General features: G+C 33.3%; 1 protein-coding gene across 4 annotated transcripts in view; it reads right to left on the bottom strand.

Moving 5' to 3' along the window:
* Positions 1 to 10717: 10717 nt before the first annotated feature.
* The window catches only part of LOC149209399 (putative 1-acyl-sn-glycerol-3-phosphate acyltransferase 5), a 246179-nt gene continuing 233701 nt past the window's right edge, over positions 10718 to 23195 (bottom strand). For all 4 annotated transcript variants that reach the window (XM_089396357.1, XM_089396354.1, XM_089396355.1 and 1 more), the window contains one exon: positions 10718 to 11405. In XM_089396357.1, the coding sequence (XP_089252483.1) occupies positions 10987 to 11405 (419 nt within the window). In that variant the 3' untranslated portion in view covers positions 10718 to 10986. The remainder of the gene's footprint in view (positions 11406 to 23195) is intronic.

Here is a 23195-nt window from a genome sequence, read left to right as displayed (position 1 = left end):
AACCTGTAACAACCGCTCACGTGAAAATTAGCGAGAGACCACTATCGTCATCTCTGGCACCTTCCGACGGGTGGCCACGAGTCTGCTACATGACAGATTCAATTGCTTGAAAAGAAATTCATTAAAAATAAGAAATCTCGCTGAACACACAGGAATTGCGTTTTGCAACCATAATTCAGGAGAAACCAATTGAATTTAAACTCAGGCGTTGATTTCCCTTGGAAGGTGATCCATCAAATCACCACATTATGACCTTTGAGGGGATATCATGACGGTTTGAAGTTATGAAGGTCAATCTTTGCATTAGTTGAGACCAAGGATATCAAAAGAGCCGCAACTTAATGCAGTATTTAAATGCCCTCATAGACGATGTGACGTTCCCAATAATTGACAATCGAGCTCTCACGTCATCCTATGTCCGCTCGGCCACCATACAGTCCATCACATGCTTACTCAAATTAAGTGAAAAGTGAGAAGGTGTGAGAAAGAAAAGTCACGACCCTTGGGTGAATTTCTACATTAAGAGCATAAGAAATATACATATATTATGAAGATTAAGTATAAAGAAAAGGGATATTTATTTAAAAAAGAGAGAGTAGAGAAAACAGAAGCCAAGATACAAAAAAATTACAATTGGAATTATTACGAAATTATTTAAGAAGTTAATATATATACATACACTATTAAATTTTAAAGTTTACAAGGGGCTAAATCTAGAGTTATAAGGGGATTTATAAAGGGACTTTATTATATTTTGAATAAGTGTCTTATAAGAACTTAGTCAAGGTGTACAAAATTACTGAGGAATACAAATGGAGTCTAATTTGGAATTAAAAAAAGGAAGATTCTTAGAAACTTCATATAACTATGTCTCAGTGCTATTTAGAAGTAAAGGGTCTATTACGGGAAAAGATGTTACTATTACTATCTCGCCAACTGAAGATAAAAATTATATAAAACCTAAAATCACAAACTAATTAGTGATTCCCAAGTCAAATATAATCGAAAAAATAGATTGTTATGACAACAAAAAATATGACAACCAATTTACAATTAAACATTGGAGATTATACATTCATATCACAATTCTCAGTTCAAACCCTATGGAGCAATCAAGGTGACATTATTTAGGTTCACCTTAGATGGAAACCATAGGTTTCTTCATCTTGAATATGAAAAAGAAGTTCATGAAATTTTCATGCAAAAAGAGAAAAATAACACTACAAGATGTTACATTAAAGTCAAATTCAGTAACACTAGAAGACATACAAGATATTTCAAAAGTAATTTTTCAAGAAGGTAAAAAAGCATTACAAAATATTCAAAATGAAATTGACAAAATCACTGTCGATAGAAATGAAGAAGTTTTTCGGCTTAAGGACCATAGCAAAAAATTACTAACACAATTTAAGAAGCTTAAGAAGGACAAGAAGTCATTAAAAGACAAGTTATAACATTGTACTCAAGAGGAAGTATCGAAGTCCCCAGTCGTAACAACTCCAATTGAATATAAACGAATGAATACTGAACCAATCAATACCACAACTCAAGAAGATGATAAATCAATTGAAGGAAAAATACACTCACATGTTGCAATTCAGATGATGAAAATTCCAAGTGAAGATTCTGTAACTAACTTAGAAACAACAACGTCTGAACGAAATCAGGAAACAACCACTAACATGATAAGGGAAAGTCCAACCAGAAGAACTATTTATCGACATCTGAATCACAAGAGAAGATTTTCCAATCAATCTACGTACCAATATCACTTAGAACATAAACGACAAATTATGTTCCCAAGAATACTGTAGTTTGTAGAATCCAGTCCTACAATAACTATTCATCACAAATTTCCAGAAATTAGAAGATTCCACAAAATATTAATCTAGGATGGTCTGATCTGTTCTCAGTATGACAATTTTGTCTATCACTCAAGCATCATATCAACTTGTATCAACGAAAATAACAGTTTTGTGACAAGAAAACGTTTGAGCTCGAAAAAGAGATCAAGCCCTTTCATCAGTAAGCTTTGAGGACAACTTTTTGAAGAGGAAGACAATGTTATGAACAATATATATATAAAATAATATAAATAATGTAAACAATATTAAATAATGATTATATAACTAGTAATTAGAAATGAAGAAGTATGTCCCTAAGGACATAACCATTGGTGAAGAGGTACCTGCATAGGGTATATAAGCAGGCCCTCATTCTCATTTTTAAATCATTTTCACTCATACATTTTTAATATATATTCTTGTATCTTCAATGGAGATCTACATATTCTAAGCCTTCTTGAATGTTTAACCTATTATAACGAACCTTGTTCGTTACATTGGTATCAGAGCATTCTTTTGAGTATACGAACTTTGTTCGTAACATCGTCAATGATAATAGGGAAGATTGTTGGAAATATTGTTTTCATTGATGTCCAAGATAGGGGGAGCATACTTATGTTTAAGATAAAGATTGGAAATGAATATTATTGAGAATATTGTTTTTATACTTCTAAGACCACATTTGGATAACCTATCTATGAATGCATTTGTATTCCAATTAGCTAGCTCAAATGGGAGCATAGAATATATGTTTGAAAAACTTATTACAAGACCTTTCCAATGGTATATATCACCCCCTCTAATTCCACAAGAATGAAGAGATATGAAATATTTCATCAAGACAACCCAACCAAAGTATAAGCAAGTTGACCCAACCAGTTTTACAAGTCATCCCCATAAGTGAATGTACAAACACTATAAATAAATAACATATATGTTCATTTATATATGATTTAAGAAAGAAGAGATTTGAGGTCGCAAGAGGAGATGAAGAATAAATTTTGGGGTGATTCTTGGAGTCTAAAGATGCAAGTAAAAATGTGAAACTTTTCTTCTATATGTTTATGAATGTGGAACTTGGAGGATACAGATAGAAGATCTTCATGTACCTGTAATTCAAATTTCAGAGCTTGATTCACTATAATTTTGGAGATATGGTCTAAGGAAGTAAGGTTTCCTGAATGAAATTTTCTTCAAACAAGTCAACTAGGCATTTTCACTATAATATTTGTTCGGGGATGTTTCGAATCGTAAATCTTGGACGACATAGATAGAATATCTGCATTTACCTGTGGTTCAAATTTCAGACCTTGATTCACTACAATTTCGGAGATGTGGTCTAAGAAAGCTAGGCTTTTTGAATGCTCCTGAAATATTCTTCAAATAGGTTAGTGTGGAATTTTTGTTATAACTTGTCTTCGGATGGTTCATATTGTAAAACTTGGAGAAAACAAATAGAAGATCATCATGTACCTATGGTTCAAATTTCATACTTTGGTGCACTATACTTTTGTAGATATGCTCTAAGGAATTTAGACTTCTTGAATGCCTTTGAAATCTTATTCAAATAGGTCAGTTTTATATTTTCTCTAAAACTTTATTTCTGTGATGTTTTAGAATCTGAAATCTAGAGGAGACAAAGGAGATATCTCAATGTACCTATAATAAAATTTTCAGACGCTGTTTCACTGTAATTTCAGAGATATAATATGAGGAAGGTGATGTTCCTAAACACTCCTAAAACATGCTTCAAATAGATCAACTTAGCATTTTTGTTATAAATTTCTTCCATATATGTTTTAGATTGTGAAATTTAGATGAAACAATCAAGGGATCTCTAAGTACTTGTGGTAGAAATTTCATAACCAAATTTGCAAAATTAGATACGTGGCATGTTGTGCAAATTTATTCTTGGGAAGAAACCAAAAGAAACAAGTTTTGGAAGAAGTAGACTTGGTGAAGGAATAAATAGTAGGTAGACCTGGTGAAGGCAGAAAAAACTAACAAGGATGATAAAGACAGAAGCAACACGTAGACTTGGTGAGAGTAGAAACACCTAACGAACACTGTGAAGAGGCAAACAAACCCAATGAAGTAGATTGGTGCCCAAATATTTGTAACAATGGAGATAGGTGTCTCTTATAGGTTGGTGCCTACAAAACAACATAGAGGATTGGTGTCTCCCTATAGATTTATGCATACAGATTGAAGTAATAGTAGGTTGGTGCCTACAAGATATATATATATATATATATATATATATATATCCGGGTTTCCGCATATATCTTGTGTTACTTGTTCAATTTATGAACTTGATGTTTTATGATAGCATTAAATAAGTAAAATTTTCATTACATTGATTCAACTCCCCTCTAATTATAATTGTGAATTCCATCACTTCCATCTATCTATCTATCTATCTATTTATAGATAGATATATCGATCTATCTATTTGTTTGAGAGAGAGAGAGAGAGAGACCCACATGTGGAAGGATATACCTTCAACAAAACAATAAATAGGGATCTAGAAACAAGTTTGAATGACAAAATATTATCACAATCGAAGAGAAGATGAAAGTACATGTATATATTTTTACACAATGTTACACCCACAAACATTTTATTTCAAAGAAGATATTAATTATACCATTTATAACTAGGCATACAAGTTATGAGAAGAAGAAAATAAAGTAAAAATTTATCCAAATATAAGATGGTTTTGGATAATGTTGAAATTTGACATATACCATTTATAACCATGCCCAAAAGTTTTGAGGGGAAGAAAATAAAATAAAATAAAAAATTATAGATAGTTTTAGATAGTCATTAAATTTTACACTTACATTTGGAAAAACATACATGAAATGGAATAATAAATCGAGTCCCAAGATTTCTTAATAACATAACAAAAATAGACAATATCTTATGATCAAGCATGGAAGAAAAGAAGAATCCATGTCAAGCATACATTTTGAAAGAATCTTTGAAAAATATATAATTATCTTATGATCATATCATGGAAGAAAAGAAGAATCCACATCAACCATACATTTTGAAAGAATCTTTGAATGTTAGAAAAAGTTTTATATCTACAATCACGTTATAGAAAAAGAAGCAGTAAGAATCCACATCAAATGTACATTTTAAAAGAATTTTTGGATGGTAGGAAAGAACAAAAATATACAATTATATTATGACAACGCGACAACATTTATAGACAACATGACAATACAAAACATCACCAATACAACTCAATCCTCCTCGTGAGACAATCCATAACTCTTCTATGTGAATGTATAATAAAAATCATTGACCACTTCCATCAAGTTTAGAAACAATAACAAAAGAAAAACCAATTTGAATTTCAACAAGCATCCTAATCTACATTGCACAATCACAAGTTGTCTCTACAGTTGGCATGACACATAGCATACATCTCCCATGTGGCAAGAACAAGGTGGATAAGACTCACACGCTCCTATTGCACCCTCCACTTAATCTCAATTTCCTCTGATGATTGATTATCAAGTGTTGTGATGGGATAATGTCTCATTTACTCTTGGTTGCAAGTTCCACCACCTTTTGGCTTTTGTTTGGACCTCTGGGACATGGCTTAGATGAATTTTGGTCTATCAAAACAATAACTCCTCCTCGTCAATTCCGACCACTACCACTAATAATAACCCCTACGTGAACCAAACCACCCCCAACATGCGATCCATGGGTAAACTCAGTGGATTTGAACTTGGAATCATGGTACATAATACTTCATTTTCACAACCATCACAGATTGAGCTGCCCTAGGGGGACTTTTTCTCTTTAGCTTATTATTTCATATTGGATATTTCAATATTAGAAACAATCGTTGGACATTGTTTGGATGATGGTCCTTGTGAGAGTGAGTTTGGCATAAGACTTGTAGCCTTGCATTATGAACCTATAATTCAAGAAATTTAATTCTAGGTTCTTAGATGACATATTACTACGAGCTTTGTGAAACTTGTCTTTCTCTATATTGACACAAGAATGCCCTCAATGAATTAGCGACCTCTTTTTGGTCTCATCTTGACACTTTGAGCAAGTAGGAACATAACTTCAATCTTAAGGTTGAAATCATAATGGGAAGGTTGCTGTGGCAAAAGACGTAGTTAGATGCATTGGAGTTTGTAGTTTCGAAGTTAAGTCAACATCAAGGAATAACTACAGTAGGGAAACACAATGAATTGCCTTTAGCATCATCCTCAAGCTGTCCACATGGACTCAACGGCAATTAGCTTCCACTACTCAAATTGGAGAGCTGCAAAAGAACTCCCGCTAGCCACTTGGTACCAAGGATAACATCAACAAAGGAAATACAACATTGGAAGCCATTAACCATCCCCGAATTCCTCACAAATGTGTCCTGTTTAGTTTAGTTCATGAAGTTTGTACTAGTTTTCCTTATGTTAGCACTTTTAGCACAATTTCATTTTGGACTGTGTCTAGTTTTATACAGGTCTTGTAAGTAGTCCTCCCAAAGAAAGTTCAATGGCCCTTTGAATCACAACTATATGGCGGGCATTCCTTTTGTATCTTTCAATTTCAACCTTTTTACATGATATAGATTTCCAGTGTTTGAAAAAAAATAAAAATTAAAAGAAATGGTACAATCTCATTGCTTTATTTATTTACAAAATGAGCTAGTGTATAGTGAAAAACATTAGATGAGCATTTATTCATCCTCAACTTGATAAAGCTTATAAACTAGTCTTCAAGAATTTAGGTCCCACTATGCTAGCACAATCTATTGATATCCAACTTATGTTTGTCATATTATTATATGTGCATATATTGTATTCAGTTTTTAGTTTAATTGCATATTAATTTGTTTTGACTAAAAAAAATGCTTGTCCAAAGTTTAACATTAGAAATTAAATTTTGTTATTTTTTAAAAATACTTTAATTTATTTATTTTAAATTTCATTGATTCACCCTCTTATTGTGTAATGATTATACTTCACCATCACATTGAACTTCTCCATCCATATGTACAATTGTGTACCACCAAATCTGGTTTAAAATAATTGTGTACCATCAAATTTGATTTAAAAATCATGCATCTCTACACGTTTTCACATGGTATAAAGATCTTCTCATCAGATCAGATGACGGTTCTACTTTCTCAAAGGTTGATCTTCTCATCAGATATTAGATCAGATGATGGTTCTACTTTCTCAAAGGTTGATCTTCTCATCAGATATTAGATCAGATGATGGTTCTACTTTGTCAAACGTTGTTCAAGTATTTATACGTGACTAGTTCTACTTTCTCAAAGTTTGATCTTCTCATCAGATATTAGATCAGATGATGGTTCTACTTTGTCAAAGGTGGTTTAAGTATTTATACGTGACTAGTCATAATGATGGACAAGCGAACCTATGTAGATTTGTGTGGGGACCATTTACACTACTTAAGTGGCATTTCTGGGCATTCGTGCTATAAAATTAGAAGTGATTTTGCAACAATAATATATTGCAATCTAGTTACTTACTTGAAGTGTTATTTCATTAGTTTAAGATTATTTTTCACAATAGTTCTGGATAATTACTAACATTTTATTGAAATTACTTGTTCACTGTAATATTATATTTTTTCCACATCCAACGTTTACTAAATTCATTCTTCTTATATTTAATCTTTTATTTTTGTATCATCTCTTTTAACTAATGAATGAATAATATTTTCACGTTTTCAAGATTAAAAATAGTTTATAGGACCACTAGCCTCCCCACTTTTCACCCAAAAATTTGACTTATTTACTATTCAACCAAATTTAAATCAGCGTTTTCAAAATCCATTTAAATACTCTTTTTTGGATCTACTCCCTTTTTAAAATACTATGTTTTTATTTAGTATTCAACTAAATTTAGATGTTTTTTAACTCAGCTTTTTAAAAGTCCATTTGGATATTCTTTTTGGATTACTCCCCTTTTAAAATACTAATTTTTTTTTTTTTCTACGTACTTTATCTCATCTTCCTGCAATTGCTTTAATGAATTTACGAGGATTTTTATTAACTAAGCCCAAACCAAAATCAGGATAAGTTTGAGGGTTTGTCGGAAACTCTCAAACTCGTATTAAAAGGTTTTTGCTTTTTCTAAATTTATCATAATATAGAAATTATTTATTATTAATGGGTAATGGGTATAATAATTAATGATTATTATTTATTTATTTAAAATATATATATATATATATATAAAAATTTAAACCCAATTTTTATTGTGTCGTTTTAAATTAAAAAAATAAAATAAAAATGCAAATTGAAATCTAATTAGAATTAAATAATAAACTAAAATAAAAAATAGTTTAAGTTTAGAAATAATTATTGTTTGAATGATTGATAATGATTATTGTTCATTTACTTTGTTTTATGTTTATAGTTTTATAATATATTTAAAATATATAGGTGGGGATAGTTATTACTCTGAGTGAAAATTAGATATACTAATAAGAGTATTTGTGAGTGAAAATTAGTAAAAATTACCCTTAATGACTTATTTTGGTTATCAAATATGACAATTTTTTAAAGTAATAAAATAATATTTCCAAAATATTTATTTTTAATATTAAAAAAGTATAAAACATTAGTGTAGATTTTGACTTTGTATAACTAATTATAGTCTATTTTTTCTTGATCTCTTGTTTTCCAATTTTACCTCTTTTTGTCTAGTTTTGGTTTCCAGTTTCTACATGCACTTATATAGACTTCCATTTTGCCAAATTTTAGGCTATATTTAAACTAAGCTACATGTACTAAACACTTGTTCCTTGTCCTTTAGTCAATAGTAAGAACTAAAAATATCAAATTATATTATGTAAAATTTGAAACTTCCCAAAACCTAGTTATCTACATTTGTAGAGTCATAATCTAAGTATAATATATGTAGGGAATAAACAAAAGGCCAAAAGGAGGGTAAGACTTCTCTCAATGCCCCTCCCTTCTAACCGACTAAAAACAGGGAAATTGGTAAGCAATAATAACCTAACCACCATGGTATGTTGCGGAAGTAAATAGAAGACCAAAGGGTTTTATTTTATTTTCTTTCATACACCTCAGGATTCCAGGCTAAGCATTAAGGAAAATAAGTCTCTCTATGATATATCAATGGAAAGCAGAGCTCCTTGTGTATTTTATGGAGGTAAAATTAATTTCTTTATATTTTTTTTTTTCGCTGCAAAGCAAGTATCTAGGCTCGTTAGGTTTGTTTCTCGACATTAAGTTTTCATGTTTTAATGTGGGAATAGAATTTCCGAAGTGTCATTGTATTAACTACCAGCATAGATCCATGTAAATTATGGATTTAATATAAGTTGAGAGGGATAAAAAAAATTTAGTTGCAATGCAAAAAACATTGTGTAATTTTTTACTATTCAAATTGTATTTTTGAATGTTATAGAGATTACATAATGTGTATTAAGCCATTTTATATTAATTCATATCAAAATATTTTAATCATAACTCATATTGGATATTTTATTCTATACGACATTAAAATATTTTCCTTTAACATTTGTTCATACTGAAATATATTAGTTAATATGGATATTCACACTTTATTTAAGTTCCATACTAAGATATTTATAAGAGAAATAATTTTTTTTTTATTATTATTTTATCTCTGTAAAGTTATATAAAATTATATTATTTAAGATGGACATCCAAATATTGTATTTATTATTTGAAGAGTGAAAGTGAAATATCAACAATTGAGTTAATTATTGTGTTAATAGTTTTTTGATTGTTTATTTATATAATTATTTAATTTTTGTTTTTTCTATTTGACCGACATGAGCGAAAATTATTTTTATTATTTTTTTGTGGACGTGACATACTTACACATGTCCCTCAAACTGGGTTGTAGAATGAGCCTCTAGGCTCAATGAAAAAAAATGCTCCGATTCTTTTATATTTTTCTTTTGTGTGTAACACTAAAGATACCAACAAATCATGCATTATCGCAAAATGTAGAATAGCATCAATCAAATACCATTTCTCATGTGGAACTCTATGCAATCTTCCATATGTTATTTGCTTCAAAGTTGGCACAAAGCCAATACTCAGAAAATTCAAGTTTTAAAAAAATGAACACTAAAGAAAATCAAAGGATACTAAATGTAGCAAAAAAACATTGCCAAAACTGTTTATTGCATCCAGAGAAGTCAAGTGCACTCACACATTTTAGATGAGATTTATCATGGGGAATCCAAGGATGGTTCCCTACATTTGAGAATAGCCTCCCTAGTGAAACTGTCAGTGTAGACTAATACACCAAAGCTTAGTGTTGATGAGGTATGTAAAGAGAAATCCAAGAAATACACCTAAACACCAAAAGGTTTAGGTTTTTTTTCAATGATTAATAGATCCAAGGCTAAAATGGATGTTGTATCTAATCAATAAGAAGAAATTATGTAAAAGCTTAAAATTCTTAGGCCTCATTTTCAATGATTAATAGATCCTGGCCTAAAATGGATCTTGTATCTAATCAATAAGAGGAAATTATGTAAAAGCTTAAAATTTGTTATAATAATCACCCGTTTTCTCACCATCGTCATTTTAGCTTCACTATGAACTGCTTATATGATTATACATTATTTACAACCAAAACTAAGTTTTCCTACGATTGTACATTATTTAGAACAAAAAAACCCACTTTATGCAGATATTTCATAATTTACTCAAATGGTGCTTAACTGGACAACGTAAATAGCGTAAGAGAATCAGTTGGTTAGTCTCTAATAAAACTTAAGTTTATATGAAAACAAATAGAATTATCTCCTATAATGGGGTTGCAGAGCATTGCAATCTCGCTCGAGTTGTAGGACAATGTGGATTCAGAAAATTCTAGATTAATATTATTCATCACATGCAAGGGTGAAAAAAACCGTTCCATATATGAGCTGTCTATGATACAACCATTAGCCATGTTAATAATCAAGAATACTGAATTGCATCCTTCTAATCAGAAGCCAGAGAAGGCACGTTTACACAACAGGCAATCAAAAAAATTAATGATAAGTATTTCCTATGGTGTGCATAAAAGGTATTAGCAAGTCACAAATCTCGTTGACTTGATGATATGAAGGTACTACTATGTAACATTCATCCCTTTAGACACCCTAGTATTGGTGCTGGCCTGCAATTGAGGTAGGTTGCAGTGGCAAAATACACACAGCTTAACGCAAGATATATTTTTAGCCACATGGAAGAAAAAATAATGATAGTGGAAAAGAAGCCCGTGGCAATAATCATCACAGCTAAGTTGAAAAAACACTTGAAGGTAGGAAGTTCCTCTTCGTTGCCAGAGCCGGGGAAGCAACCTTCTTTAGAGAAAGTAGAAAGCAGCTCGTCCTTACGACGAAAAGCTTCAATAAGCCAAGCGGCACCTCCATCTTCACTGGGAGGAATCTCATTGAGGGGTACACGACGAATATGAAGATGTACTTCGGCGGGATCAACTCCAAAGACATTATCCATGAACAGAGGCCATCGATACTTGTAACCAATTGTCACATCATAAACTGCACAACAGGAAAACAATTGCACATCAGAAAGAACAAATAATAACAATATCCAATAAAAAATACAGCCTTTGCATTGTTAGTTTAACTGAACCAAAATACTCTTGGAATTGTGCCTGATACAAATATACGTTCCTATAGAATAGATAACTGATGCTCTATTTGCTATTGAACCCACGTACTTTGGATTGGAAAATAGGTTCTCACCCCAACAACTAAAAAAATATTTCTTTACGCATGTCAATGTAATTATGAGCAGCAGCACAGACAAACTAACATGTAATTATGAGCAGCAGCACAGACAAACTAACATAAACCATTAAGATTAGATAACTAGTTTTTTATTTTGCCAACTGGCATATATGCATCTTAACCCTGGGTGGGTATATTAGGAATAAAAAAAATTCCATGTGAAAACATCTCATTACTTGAAAGATTTTTACTTAAACAACAATGGTTAAGATGAATTTATACTAGTTTTATTCTTTTGGCTTTATTAGACTCAGATATCAAATTGTGTTCCACTTTGATTTATTAATATCATTACACATGTTATGAGACAGATCTTTTCCACTTCCACTTGGACTTAGAGTGCACCTTGCTACTCTTGGTGCAATTAGAAGTTCAAAGAGGTACTCACTTCATAACATAAATCTGGATGCCTTTCACCCGGTGATGCCCTTTGCCCTTTAGCCTATTCTTTGTCATCTTGCTTATGTAGTGTACACAATTTAAAAGTAGGTTACTAAATTGCTTTTCAAATCAGGGCTACAGACAAATGCTCCCTGCAGACTGCAGAAATAAATTTCCATCATCCTTGACAGCTCCGGAATTAATTCTGAAATCCTGACTGGTTGCACTGTTCCATTGAGAGATTGTAAAATTGTAAAAGTTTACGCATTGAGAAACATCTAGCAATCTGCGCCTTGCATGTTTGCCAAAGAGAAATCCTGCTTCTGTTAGGTAGTATTCGTTACACGTGCCTTAAGAAACCAACATAAATTCTCTATAATACTGCGGGGCTCTATGACACTTCACTAAATGTCCCTTTCAATTAAGGCACTAAACCCCAATAACAGATTTGTGTTGTTGCTAAAATTCATTCAGTTGAAACCATGATCCCTGTTAATCATAGTAGCAAGATTTAAATACTAATACAAATTTGAATACGGTTTGGTACAGAAAAAATACGTAACAAAAGAAACCCAGTACAGCTCCTATAGTGGAAATATACATCTCTTGGATACGAAAACATAAATTTTGTTCTGAATTTTGGAAGAATTTCAGCCTCAGGTTAATGCAATAAATAAAAAACAATAATTTCATTCCTTGAAAATTGAGGCAATTTGATTTCCAGGTTTATTTAGATTTTTAATTTATTTTATGTTGGGGATTTTTTTTTTTTTTTTGTTATGGAGCAACGAGTATCAAAGACATGAATTTGGTTTTTAGATTTTTTGTACTTTTTTCAAATATGTTGGGGATTTTCGCTTTTTCTTTTCCTTGTTTTGTTTTGTTTTGTTTATGGAGAAATAAGTATCAAAGACAGAAGGTATATTATCAAAAATATTAAAAAAAAAATGTTGATTGTACCATATCCATATTGTATGGAAAATTCAACGAATTTTGTACTGCTCCCAAATTTCCGTACCGTAAAGGCCAATATGGCCAAATCTTGCTACTATGCTAGCAATAGCTCCACTGAGATACGAAAAGTCCTCTGGATGAGGCAAGGGTGCATTCATTACGAAAAGACAAATCACATGAATTACTTCGATGAAGAAGGGTTATAATCACCTTCATTCTGTCAAACAAATATTTCATTGTTACCAAGCAAGCACAGTGAGGTGGCTATGATGAAACTTAGTCAGCTAGCAAGAGCTCCACTGAGATACCAAAAGTCCTCTGGATGAGGCAAGGGTGCATTCATTACAAAAAGACAAATCACATGAATTACTTCAATGAAGAAGGGTTATAATCACCTTCATTCTGTAAAAGTTATTTCATTGTTACCAAGCAAGCACAGTGAGGTGGCTATGATGAAACTTAGTCAAAGTAAAGAAGCATTATATTTGTACCTTATCCTCACTTATTTTGGGTGATCTATTCTTTAATTTAATTTGATCAGTCAAGCACTTTATTGTATTTTATTGTGGACATGGTCAAACTTGATCATTCCCAATTTTTGTACTCAATATATATTTAGCAATACAAGTGTATGGATATTTGTACAGTTTTGACAATCTTCTTTTATACTTGCATATTTGGTCTCTTACATTTTTGTGTGCGAGTGTCTTTCTTTTATTCATGGGTGTTATGCACATATCAATTGATATCAAAGCTGAATGATTGCACTCTTAAGTCTAATCGCCTCTACGGTTTACATCTTACACCCTTAATAGATCTAACACTCTTATAATCAAACAAATATTTCATTGTTACCAAGCAAGCACAGTGAGGTGGCTATGATGAAACTTAGTAAAAGTAAAGAAGCATTATATTTGTACCTTATCCTTACTTCTTTTGGGTGATCTATTCTTTAATTTAATTTGATCAGTCAAGCACTTTATTGTATTTTATTGTGGACATGGTCAAACTTGATCATTCCCAATTTTTGTACTTAATATATATTTAGCATTACAAGTGTATGGATATGTGTACAGTTTTGACAATCTTCTTTTATACTTGCATATTTGGTCTCTTACATTTTTGTGTGCGAGTGTCTTTCTTTTATTCATGGGTGTTATGCACATATCAATTGATATCAAAGCTGAATGATTGCACTCTTAAGTCTAATCACCTCTACGGTTTACATCTTACACCCTTAATAGATCTAACACTCTTATAATCAAAGAACCTAGATCTAGTCACCTCGAAGGTTTTTACTTCTTACCCTCCACTAGATCAACCACCGGCACCATCATACGCAGAATTTTGGCTCCATTTTCTAATTGGGGTCATAATAACATTATGTGCAATATTGTAAAAGTTGTGCCCTTGAGTATTTGAAGTTCTATATCTATTAGAACCCTATCTTGAGAGGCGATTTTCTTGTTTCCTAGGAACCATAATGAAAGTCCTTCATCCAATCATTGAAATCTCACTATCTCATTGTGTCTTCTGCTCAAAGATGTGTCTTTTCCCTTATCCTATCCTTCCTTTTATAAGATTGAGTTACTCACTGAATCCACAACCCTAATCTCCAAAGTGATTGACGGTTGAGATTATATCTCAACGTCACTTTAGATCAACAATTGAGATTAATATAATTCACTGATGCAAATAACTTCTGCACTTCATTAGATTAACTCATTTTATCTTATAAAATTCAATTACTTTAGAAATTAAAGTAATTACTAAGGTTAAAGGTCAATTAGGTGACTTCCGCACATCCAGACACTTAGACATATGTAGAAGTACCTGCTCGATGCAACAAACATCAACTATTTTTGTATGTATATATATATATATATATATCTAAGTTGCACTGAAACGGATACGGATGATGGGTTTGAAACAAATACGACAAATTTTCAAAAAATTTGGATATGATACGACAAGAAAACGTCACACACACACACATATATATAACAAAATAAGAATTTCATATTACCATTCATCTTTTAGAATCTAGATTCTATATCTAAAAATACATAATCAATTATCATCTATCATCATCATCAATTCAACATAAACATTGTCATCATCATTAATGATTATTATAACATTCATGATTCAACATATCATCAAGTTTTTGTTTCAAATTTCAATCATCAACATGACAAGTTACAACATCATCACCAAAATTAATAATGCACACTACATAGTACAAAGTACAAAATGAACTATGATTGGCAGTCTACTATCATTATTCATAATTCATATGGCATATTATGGTATTCAATATTCATTGTTCAAAAGTTTAAAAGTTAAAACACCATCATAAATTACATTTACATATTATCAAATATGTCTTCAATCGAATTCCTGTCACTAAGAACCACATCCTCTCCAGAAGTGGGACAGGGAGCATTGCTGCCATGTCCACTTGAAAATCCACCTATTGGTGACTCTTCATCAAACAAAGTCATATGAGACTTGGCATTCAACGTCATATCCAAGTCAAAAAACTTTGGTTCCACATCACCATAATTTGGTAGCCCCAAATTTGTATTCGTCTCTCTTGTGTGACAAAAGGCGAAAGTTTGAATGAACACTAGTTCCTCCACCTTCTTAGAGCCCAATCTGTTTCGCTTCATTGAATGGATGAAGCCATATGTACTTCAATTCCTTTTTGCTGAAGAGGAACTAGCAACTTGTGACAAGCTCATGATGGTCAATTTTTGGATATGTGGAAGTTCTCCACCATAGTAGTTCCACCAATCAATTGGACTCAATGCCCTCTTGTCCCGCATACAATCAATATCAGAGCCCCAACCCTCTGATCCCACAAAATGAACAAACTCTGCACGAATCTGAATCCCAATTTCAGGATCTATAAAAAGCTTTCTAAAATCCTTTTTAAATCCTTGTGAGACTTTTGGGTCTTTGTTTGATGCGGTTCTTTCTGGATCACTTAGCAACTCTACAACATAATATTTTGGATTCATTGCATAGGCCAAAAGGTGCAATGGGGTGGTCATCTTGTTCCACCTTTTGGTCAATATATCTTTTATTTCTCTGTAAAAGAATTCATCTGGGTCATTCTCCTTGGCATTTATAACCACCCTTATCTTCTCTATCATGGAATCAATGTCCTCATACACCTCTCCCAAATTAGGCATATCTATGTCAAACATACGGAGCAAATCCACAATTGGCTTAGTAAATGCCAAGAGGTACTCCACCCTATCCCACCATTCATCATCAACAACCAACCTTTTCACTGCTTGTGCTCTATCAGATTGGGATTGCCTCCATTGATTCCAAAGAGAACTACATACCATTAACTGTAATGCTTCTTTCCCCTGCATAAGCCTTGTTAAGACTATGATGTGAGAAGCAAAACGAGTCTCGACAACCTACAAGTGCCAAATTGCCAATGTTTTGATAAATTAAAAATCATAATTTGATTGAATAACTATTATGATTCACGAATCATGACACTTGAGAATCCAATTTACATATTTGAATTTAAAGTCATAGAAATTAGAATTTTTGAAATAAACTTTAAAGTTTAGGTACCTTAAGGAGCCCCAACTTCGCAAATTCCCTGTAGATGCCTTGGGACATGTGGTGGTTTGTGATGACGGCTTCAATTTCTTTTGACTCTTCAAAAATAACTCGAATCCACTCAATTTTCTTTCCCATCTTGCTCAACATGAGGTTCAATGAATGTACAACACAAGGCGTCCAAAAGATGTGTTGATATTTGCCTTCAATAATTAGGCCTGCTGCTCTACACACCATTGCATTGTTAGTTATTACCTGGACAACATTTTTTGGCCCCACCAATTCAATTGCTTCAACCAAGATGCCAACAATAAATTGAGAATCTTTCATTTGCCCGTCACAATCCACTGCCTTCAAAAACATTGCCCCCTTTGGGCTCTGAGGAATCACATTGATCAAAGGCCTATTCCTTTGATCTTTCCATCCATCAGAAATGATGGACACCCCTAAAATGCGCCATGAATTATGAATGGGGCTTAATTTAGCCTCCAAATCTAACTTCTCAACACTCAACATTGTAGTGCAGACCTTCTCATATCCAGGGCTCTTGTACCCTTTTGGGGCGTAATTCATTGTTTTTATCATCTTTTCCTAGTAAGGAGATCACACAAGGTTAAAGGGAAGGCCATTTGCATAGATGCATTTACCTGTAGCTGCATCTACCATCTCTCGAGCATCATTATTAAAACTCCTTTCAAGCAGTCCCAAATTAGACCACTTTGAACTGACAATTCCATGAGAGGGAAGTGGAGGCTTTGATGAAGATGCTCCCAACCTTGGTTGTTTGAATTGAGAGGCAGGATTTGCCTCATTTGCTTTAGCATTTGCCTCGTCTTGTTCTTTCTTATATTTTGCAAGTTTTGCCTTGCTTAAACCATTTCCATCTGTCCCATTCTCTTTAGGTGGGCCACTGCATATTCGAATCCCATTGCCTTTTAACCCAAGTAAATGTGCTTTAACCTGGGTGTATGATCCATTATACTCCTTGTTACACTCACTGCACACCCATGCCAATGACCACCCTCCTCGGATCTTCCCAAGAATAGTTACATATTTCCAAAGTGGTGACTTTGGATCAACTTTAGAGACAGATTCAATTTTATGTTCCACTTCCTTTGCCTCACGAATGCCTGAACTTGAAGTTGCCATGATGATGATGTAAATGAAACTGCAAAATAAAATTGATGGGTCACAATGCAATCTACACACGTTTTATTCCTTAAAAATTATAAGAGATGCTTTAAAGGCGTAAAGAAACATGGAAAGGCAAATAGGATGGAAAAACAATCCAATCATTGGAAATCATTTAAATTTATTTCATCACTTTCTACTTCAAATTAAAATGATTCCAATCTCAAATTCTGCACATCGAGATAAGGGTATGCACAGTAAATTGGCATTTGAAAATGGAACGCTTCTTAGTCTCCACCAATAAAGCATGTAGATTTGCTTATCCCAAGAATATTAATACACAGTCCTATGTCATCACTAAGGTAGTGAATAGATTTTGAGTTGTCACAAGGGAAATCTAAGTTCATATCAACAATGTGCTCAGACTTCCAGACTTATTCAATCAACAATAGAACTATATTCAAACGGTATTTGACTTTTTCAGTTAGTTAATTCTATTGTTATAAATGACATGAATGATTCTAAATATAGTATTCATTATCTCTATATTCATATACATTCATGTATCTTATATAGATGCTTGTCCTTTCATTACATATGATGTCTGAGTTTTATGAAGAGTTACCATATCCATTGTGTTTTATATCTATATATGTTCCTATATGCATTCCAATGCAAGTTAGGTTCATCAATATATAAGATATTCATACAATTAAACACAATTTTCAAAGGCTTGAAAGTCAAGAGGAAAGAATAGGTTCTAGAACAAATATGCAAACCAAAAAACATATATATCCTCTAATTTGTTTGGAACTATTTTCTGTAGGCAAATGCATACCCGAAATTATCAAAGATCAAACAGAATACTAACATTTTAGGGTGAAAGTAGATCAGTGCAACTGTGTGACAAACACCATGTCATGCAAGCCCACATGGTTCATCTTTGTAAAGCCATTACCATTATTAAACCAATCAAATGGACAGGCATATTTGAAGCACAATATCACTTTCACACCATACATGCATACGTTAACATTCTCACCAGGGTCACACTATAATTTCCAGTCCAACTTCTAGTCACTCGACTATCTTGACTCTACTGTCTCGTGAGTCATCGCTCCATTCTCTAGCATGTAGCGGGTTCCAACTTCCAGTCCAACGGGTAGCGGGCTCCAACATTTTACACAGCGAATCCAATGGAAAATGAAAATGTCACTAAGCGGCGAGTTAGGTTTTAACTTTTGTCCACGACGATTTGCGAGTTAGGTTTAAATGCTTTTTCCACAGCGATTTGCTTGTTCCCGGCGTCAACTTACTTACTGTTTTTGGCTTGAAGGGTTTCAAAAGGCGACTTGTTTCTAGAAAATCGTGATATTTCCCGATCCATGTCATGATTTCTGTGATACGGATCCAAAAATCGTGATACGGATCCAGATTTTCAGAAATGTTTTAAAAAAAATAAAAAAACGCCAAGGATCCATTTCCAAAAATAAAATTGCGTTTCCAAAAAAATGAAACGAGATTGATACAAATCCATGTTATTTCCAGGCCAGATCGTTCAGGTTTCTATCCCTAAAATGAGGATCATCGTTTCTGACAACTTAGATTACAAGTGATCAATCACTTTAAATTAAAATTTGATCTCCTTCCATACTTCACAAGCAATAACTAGTTCAAGACTCCATTTACTAGCTTCACTAGTCACTTCATTACCTTCACAAGCGAGATCGTGTTCTTCATTATGAGCTTGTACACAAGCTTCTAAAGCAACCCAATTAGTTACTGCAATAGGTGCATTTCCCTAAGGGTGTCCCAAAATTCCCCCACCAAACTATAGTATAGAATCATCCCCACAGATCTTGGTTAGAGCAAGCATATGCCAAATGTGAACACATCAAGAAGCTATATGCATAACAACTAGCATAGATACCGAATCTTGAGTGAAGTACATACCACAAATTTGGTATTTTTTGATAAAATGATCAAGTAGTAAATAAATAAAAAAACCCTAAAGTGACATCTCATTTCCCTTCAAGTCACCTACTACAATACCAACATGAATATGATCTTCAACAGACATATGCAATGCTTTAGCTAATACACAAAAGTGCATACCATGATTTTTTTGTCTGTCAATAACTGCATGCATCCGACTATGAATGTGAAGCAGTGGATCGTTGTCTCAGAAATAATGAGCCAAAGAAGTATTTACAGTAAAACCTCTCATCATATAGTCATGCATAATGATAGGAACTCCTAATTCTCTTAGTAGAATAGATCTAGATAAAATATATGGATGGCTATGGATACATGGATATTGACATCTTTCTAGGAACCATATTTCAAATGGTGGAACGAGGATTTTCAATCCTCTACTCTACCAATTGAGCTATCCTAGATATTCCTTATGGAAATGTAGTTGTACTCTCACATCAATCCAAATCAAGAAGTATTTACATCCACAAAGGTAAATATTTGCTCACTCAAGGAAAGGATAACAATGTTAGTCACAAATTTTATCCAAGTAGGATGTCAATGTATTTATATGAAGTAGTTAATGATCCTATCACTATGACTTTGGATCTAGAATCACAAGTTCTAACACATAAGATCTAGCAACATTGGCCAATGAAGCTTTGATAATTGGTATTACACGAAAGAAATCAACACCTATGTTAGCTATTTCATGGTTCAATTTTTTAGTCGATATATTGATAAAATCAATCACTTTTTTCCAACCTAGAGAGAGGACTCATGAAATAACTCTCTTTACATCTATTTGAATTGGAGGCACACCTACAGTCCAAATTTATATGAAATAAATATTGAAATTTCCTAATTGGATATTGATTCACGCTTATCAAAAGGAACTAGGGACAAACACTCCGACAGATCAAATAACTTCTACCAATTATTCAAATTGACTTCCTAAGGCACTCATCTCTTTCAGGAGGATTCATGGCATATCATTTCCTAGTAAGGTTCTTCACTTTTAATGGGTTGATTCCATGAAGAAATGTTATAGTAAGGCTATGATTTAGGGGTGAGGGGAGGGGAAAACACTAAATGTGAGTGCCTTTCAAACAGTCAGGTGCAAGCCATTACTCCCCAAAAATATATGACCTATTGGGGGGGGGGCTTTTCAATTACCTTATCAAAGTTGAATTTGGAATGGGCGCACTCAATGATATCAATCTCCTCGAAAATTGACATATTCATTTTGTAGCAGATTTATTAAAGCCAACTTACTATTCTTTGGTTAAAGACCTTCAACAAGTTGTGGATATGTATGGAAAACAACTTCGATTATGGAGTTTTCAATGTGTTGGGGTTACATACCTTAAATTTTTGCTTGGAGATAATGCTTTTTTTTGGTTGAATTTGGAGCTATGATAATTGTTAGTAGGCATCGAATGAGATGTTCTAGTGTGCTAATGATGGTCTAATCGATGAGTTAGCACGTGTCTGATAGTTAAAACTCTTTATGATGTAGTGTGCCCTCACTCTTTTGTAGTGTTGGCATGTTTGATTTGTTTTGGATCAACACACTTTGTGCACTTCATGGAGTAGGAACCCATCAACTTCGGGTCTCCCTAAGTCCTAAGTGTTAATAATTGCTCCTTCATTGGATGGTTAGATTAAAGTGTTTTTACTATGGTTAGCACCTTTAAAGTTCAAATTATTGACATTGTTATCTTTTGAAACCCTTGTCACAATTATCCCTTTTCACATGGTTCCAAACATTTTAGTGATATGATTGGAGGAGTTAATTTTGTCAAACATAACAGGATAATTTCACATTGGAGGAAGCTCTCACCTTGATGCACACATGTTGAGGCAAGTCACATTATTTGCTTGAGTAGAAGGGCCATCCCCTTGGACTTGAAATTCATTAGGTTGATTTTGTCAAACATAATAGGATGGAGTGAAAAAAATTATATTTATTGGATCTATCCACTTGCATAGGTCTTGAGGAGCTTTTAACCACCTTGGATCATATTTAATTATTATTTGAAGGAATTGATTTTGTCAAACTTAATGGGATTATTGCACATTATTTTTAAGAAATTGTAAAAGGTCCCACTACCTTTGACCTACCATGCATGTGAAGTGCTCCACCTTCTTGGCACTTTGCATACTTCTCTAAGCCACCCTCCTCTTGTGCACATGGTTTTACAAATTAGATGATGGTTTTGACTTGTGGTTTGATGGATCAAACCATCTTGGCACTCTTCTCTAGTGTAATATTCTGTCGCTAAAATACGCTATTATAGCCAAGCAAAAATTAAAAAAATTCTTTGAAGCCTTTCGTCAAACACTTAATGAACAATCATTTCGTCAAATACTTTGTGGAAAAAGTAAGAAACATGTACAACAAAAATATATGAGGGGCAAACCAAGAATTTTATTAGCTTTATAGGAGGGATTGCAATGCGAATAACAATTTCTAACCCTGTGAAACGGCTCCGACCACTGGATAGACCAACTCAACCCTCAAGAATAGTGATCATGCCCCACTAGAAATGGATTTGGCCGACAAAAATTCGTCCTAGCAAATTAGAAACAATTTGGCCTTTCAACAAAATGACCTCATGCACTGCAACTCGACCTCCAAAATGATGACAAACATGACCCAAATAATGTAGTCGGCCTCCTGAAATAAGACAAAGAACTCGGCCTCCTGAAGAAATGAATGCAACCCTCTAAGAAATCGAGCAACCCAACCTCCAAGGTGTAGAAATTTCTGATTTCCCACCCCGATTTTCAGTTTCACCTTATTTCTCCCATGTAGTTAAATGCCCTTTCCCATAACCATACATTTAACAAGCTGAAAAAAAATAAATATTGCTGAAAACACAAATTCTGGAAATTTTACAGAATGTTGGAAATTGCAGAAATAAAAATCAGCAGTAATAAACAGCGACTAAAACACATTTAAACACTGAGATTTTTGGTCAACTTGACCCTGGAAAAACCCCCTACAACTCTTGGGGAAAACCAGTTTGAGAGCTCTTCTTTATTTCTGGAAAATGCCTTTTTACAGTGAGAAAATTTTCAGCAAAAAATCAGCAAAACAAATTTTTCCAGCAAGCAAACTTATCTATTTTCAGCTAACAGACAATCTGGAAAATGCGCTGTACGAGCTGTACGGACCGTACGGATGTACGGGCTGTACTGACTGCCGTACGGACTGTACGGACAGACCTCGAAATTTGTGCAGAAAATCGCCGCCTCGATATTCGTGCCTGAAAATCAGTTTTTCCCTGTTTGCTCACAAAAATCTGCCTTTTACTGCTTGTTCTTTAAGCTGTACGGATTTGCTGAAGTGCTGCCTTGGTATGTGTGCCAAACTGCTGCCTCTTTCTCCTCCTTGTCCAGAAATCTCCCTTGCTCTCTTGCTCTCCTTCTCCCAATATGCTCATGAAAGAATGAATGATCTTTTTCCTCCTTTTCCTCCCTTAACCCAACCCTAAGTGAGTTTTGGGT

The sequence above is a fragment of the Pinus tabuliformis genome, chromosome 1_2 (assembly GCF_031772625.1).
Source record: "Pinus tabuliformis cultivar Carrire ecotype Pingquan chromosome 1_2, CPIR1, whole genome shotgun sequence".
In the NCBI taxonomy this organism is placed as follows: domain Eukaryota; kingdom Viridiplantae; phylum Streptophyta; class Pinopsida; order Pinales; family Pinaceae; genus Pinus; species Pinus tabuliformis.
Note: the sequence above shows the minus strand (reverse complement) of the source record. Positions and strands in the feature narration are given on the sequence as shown.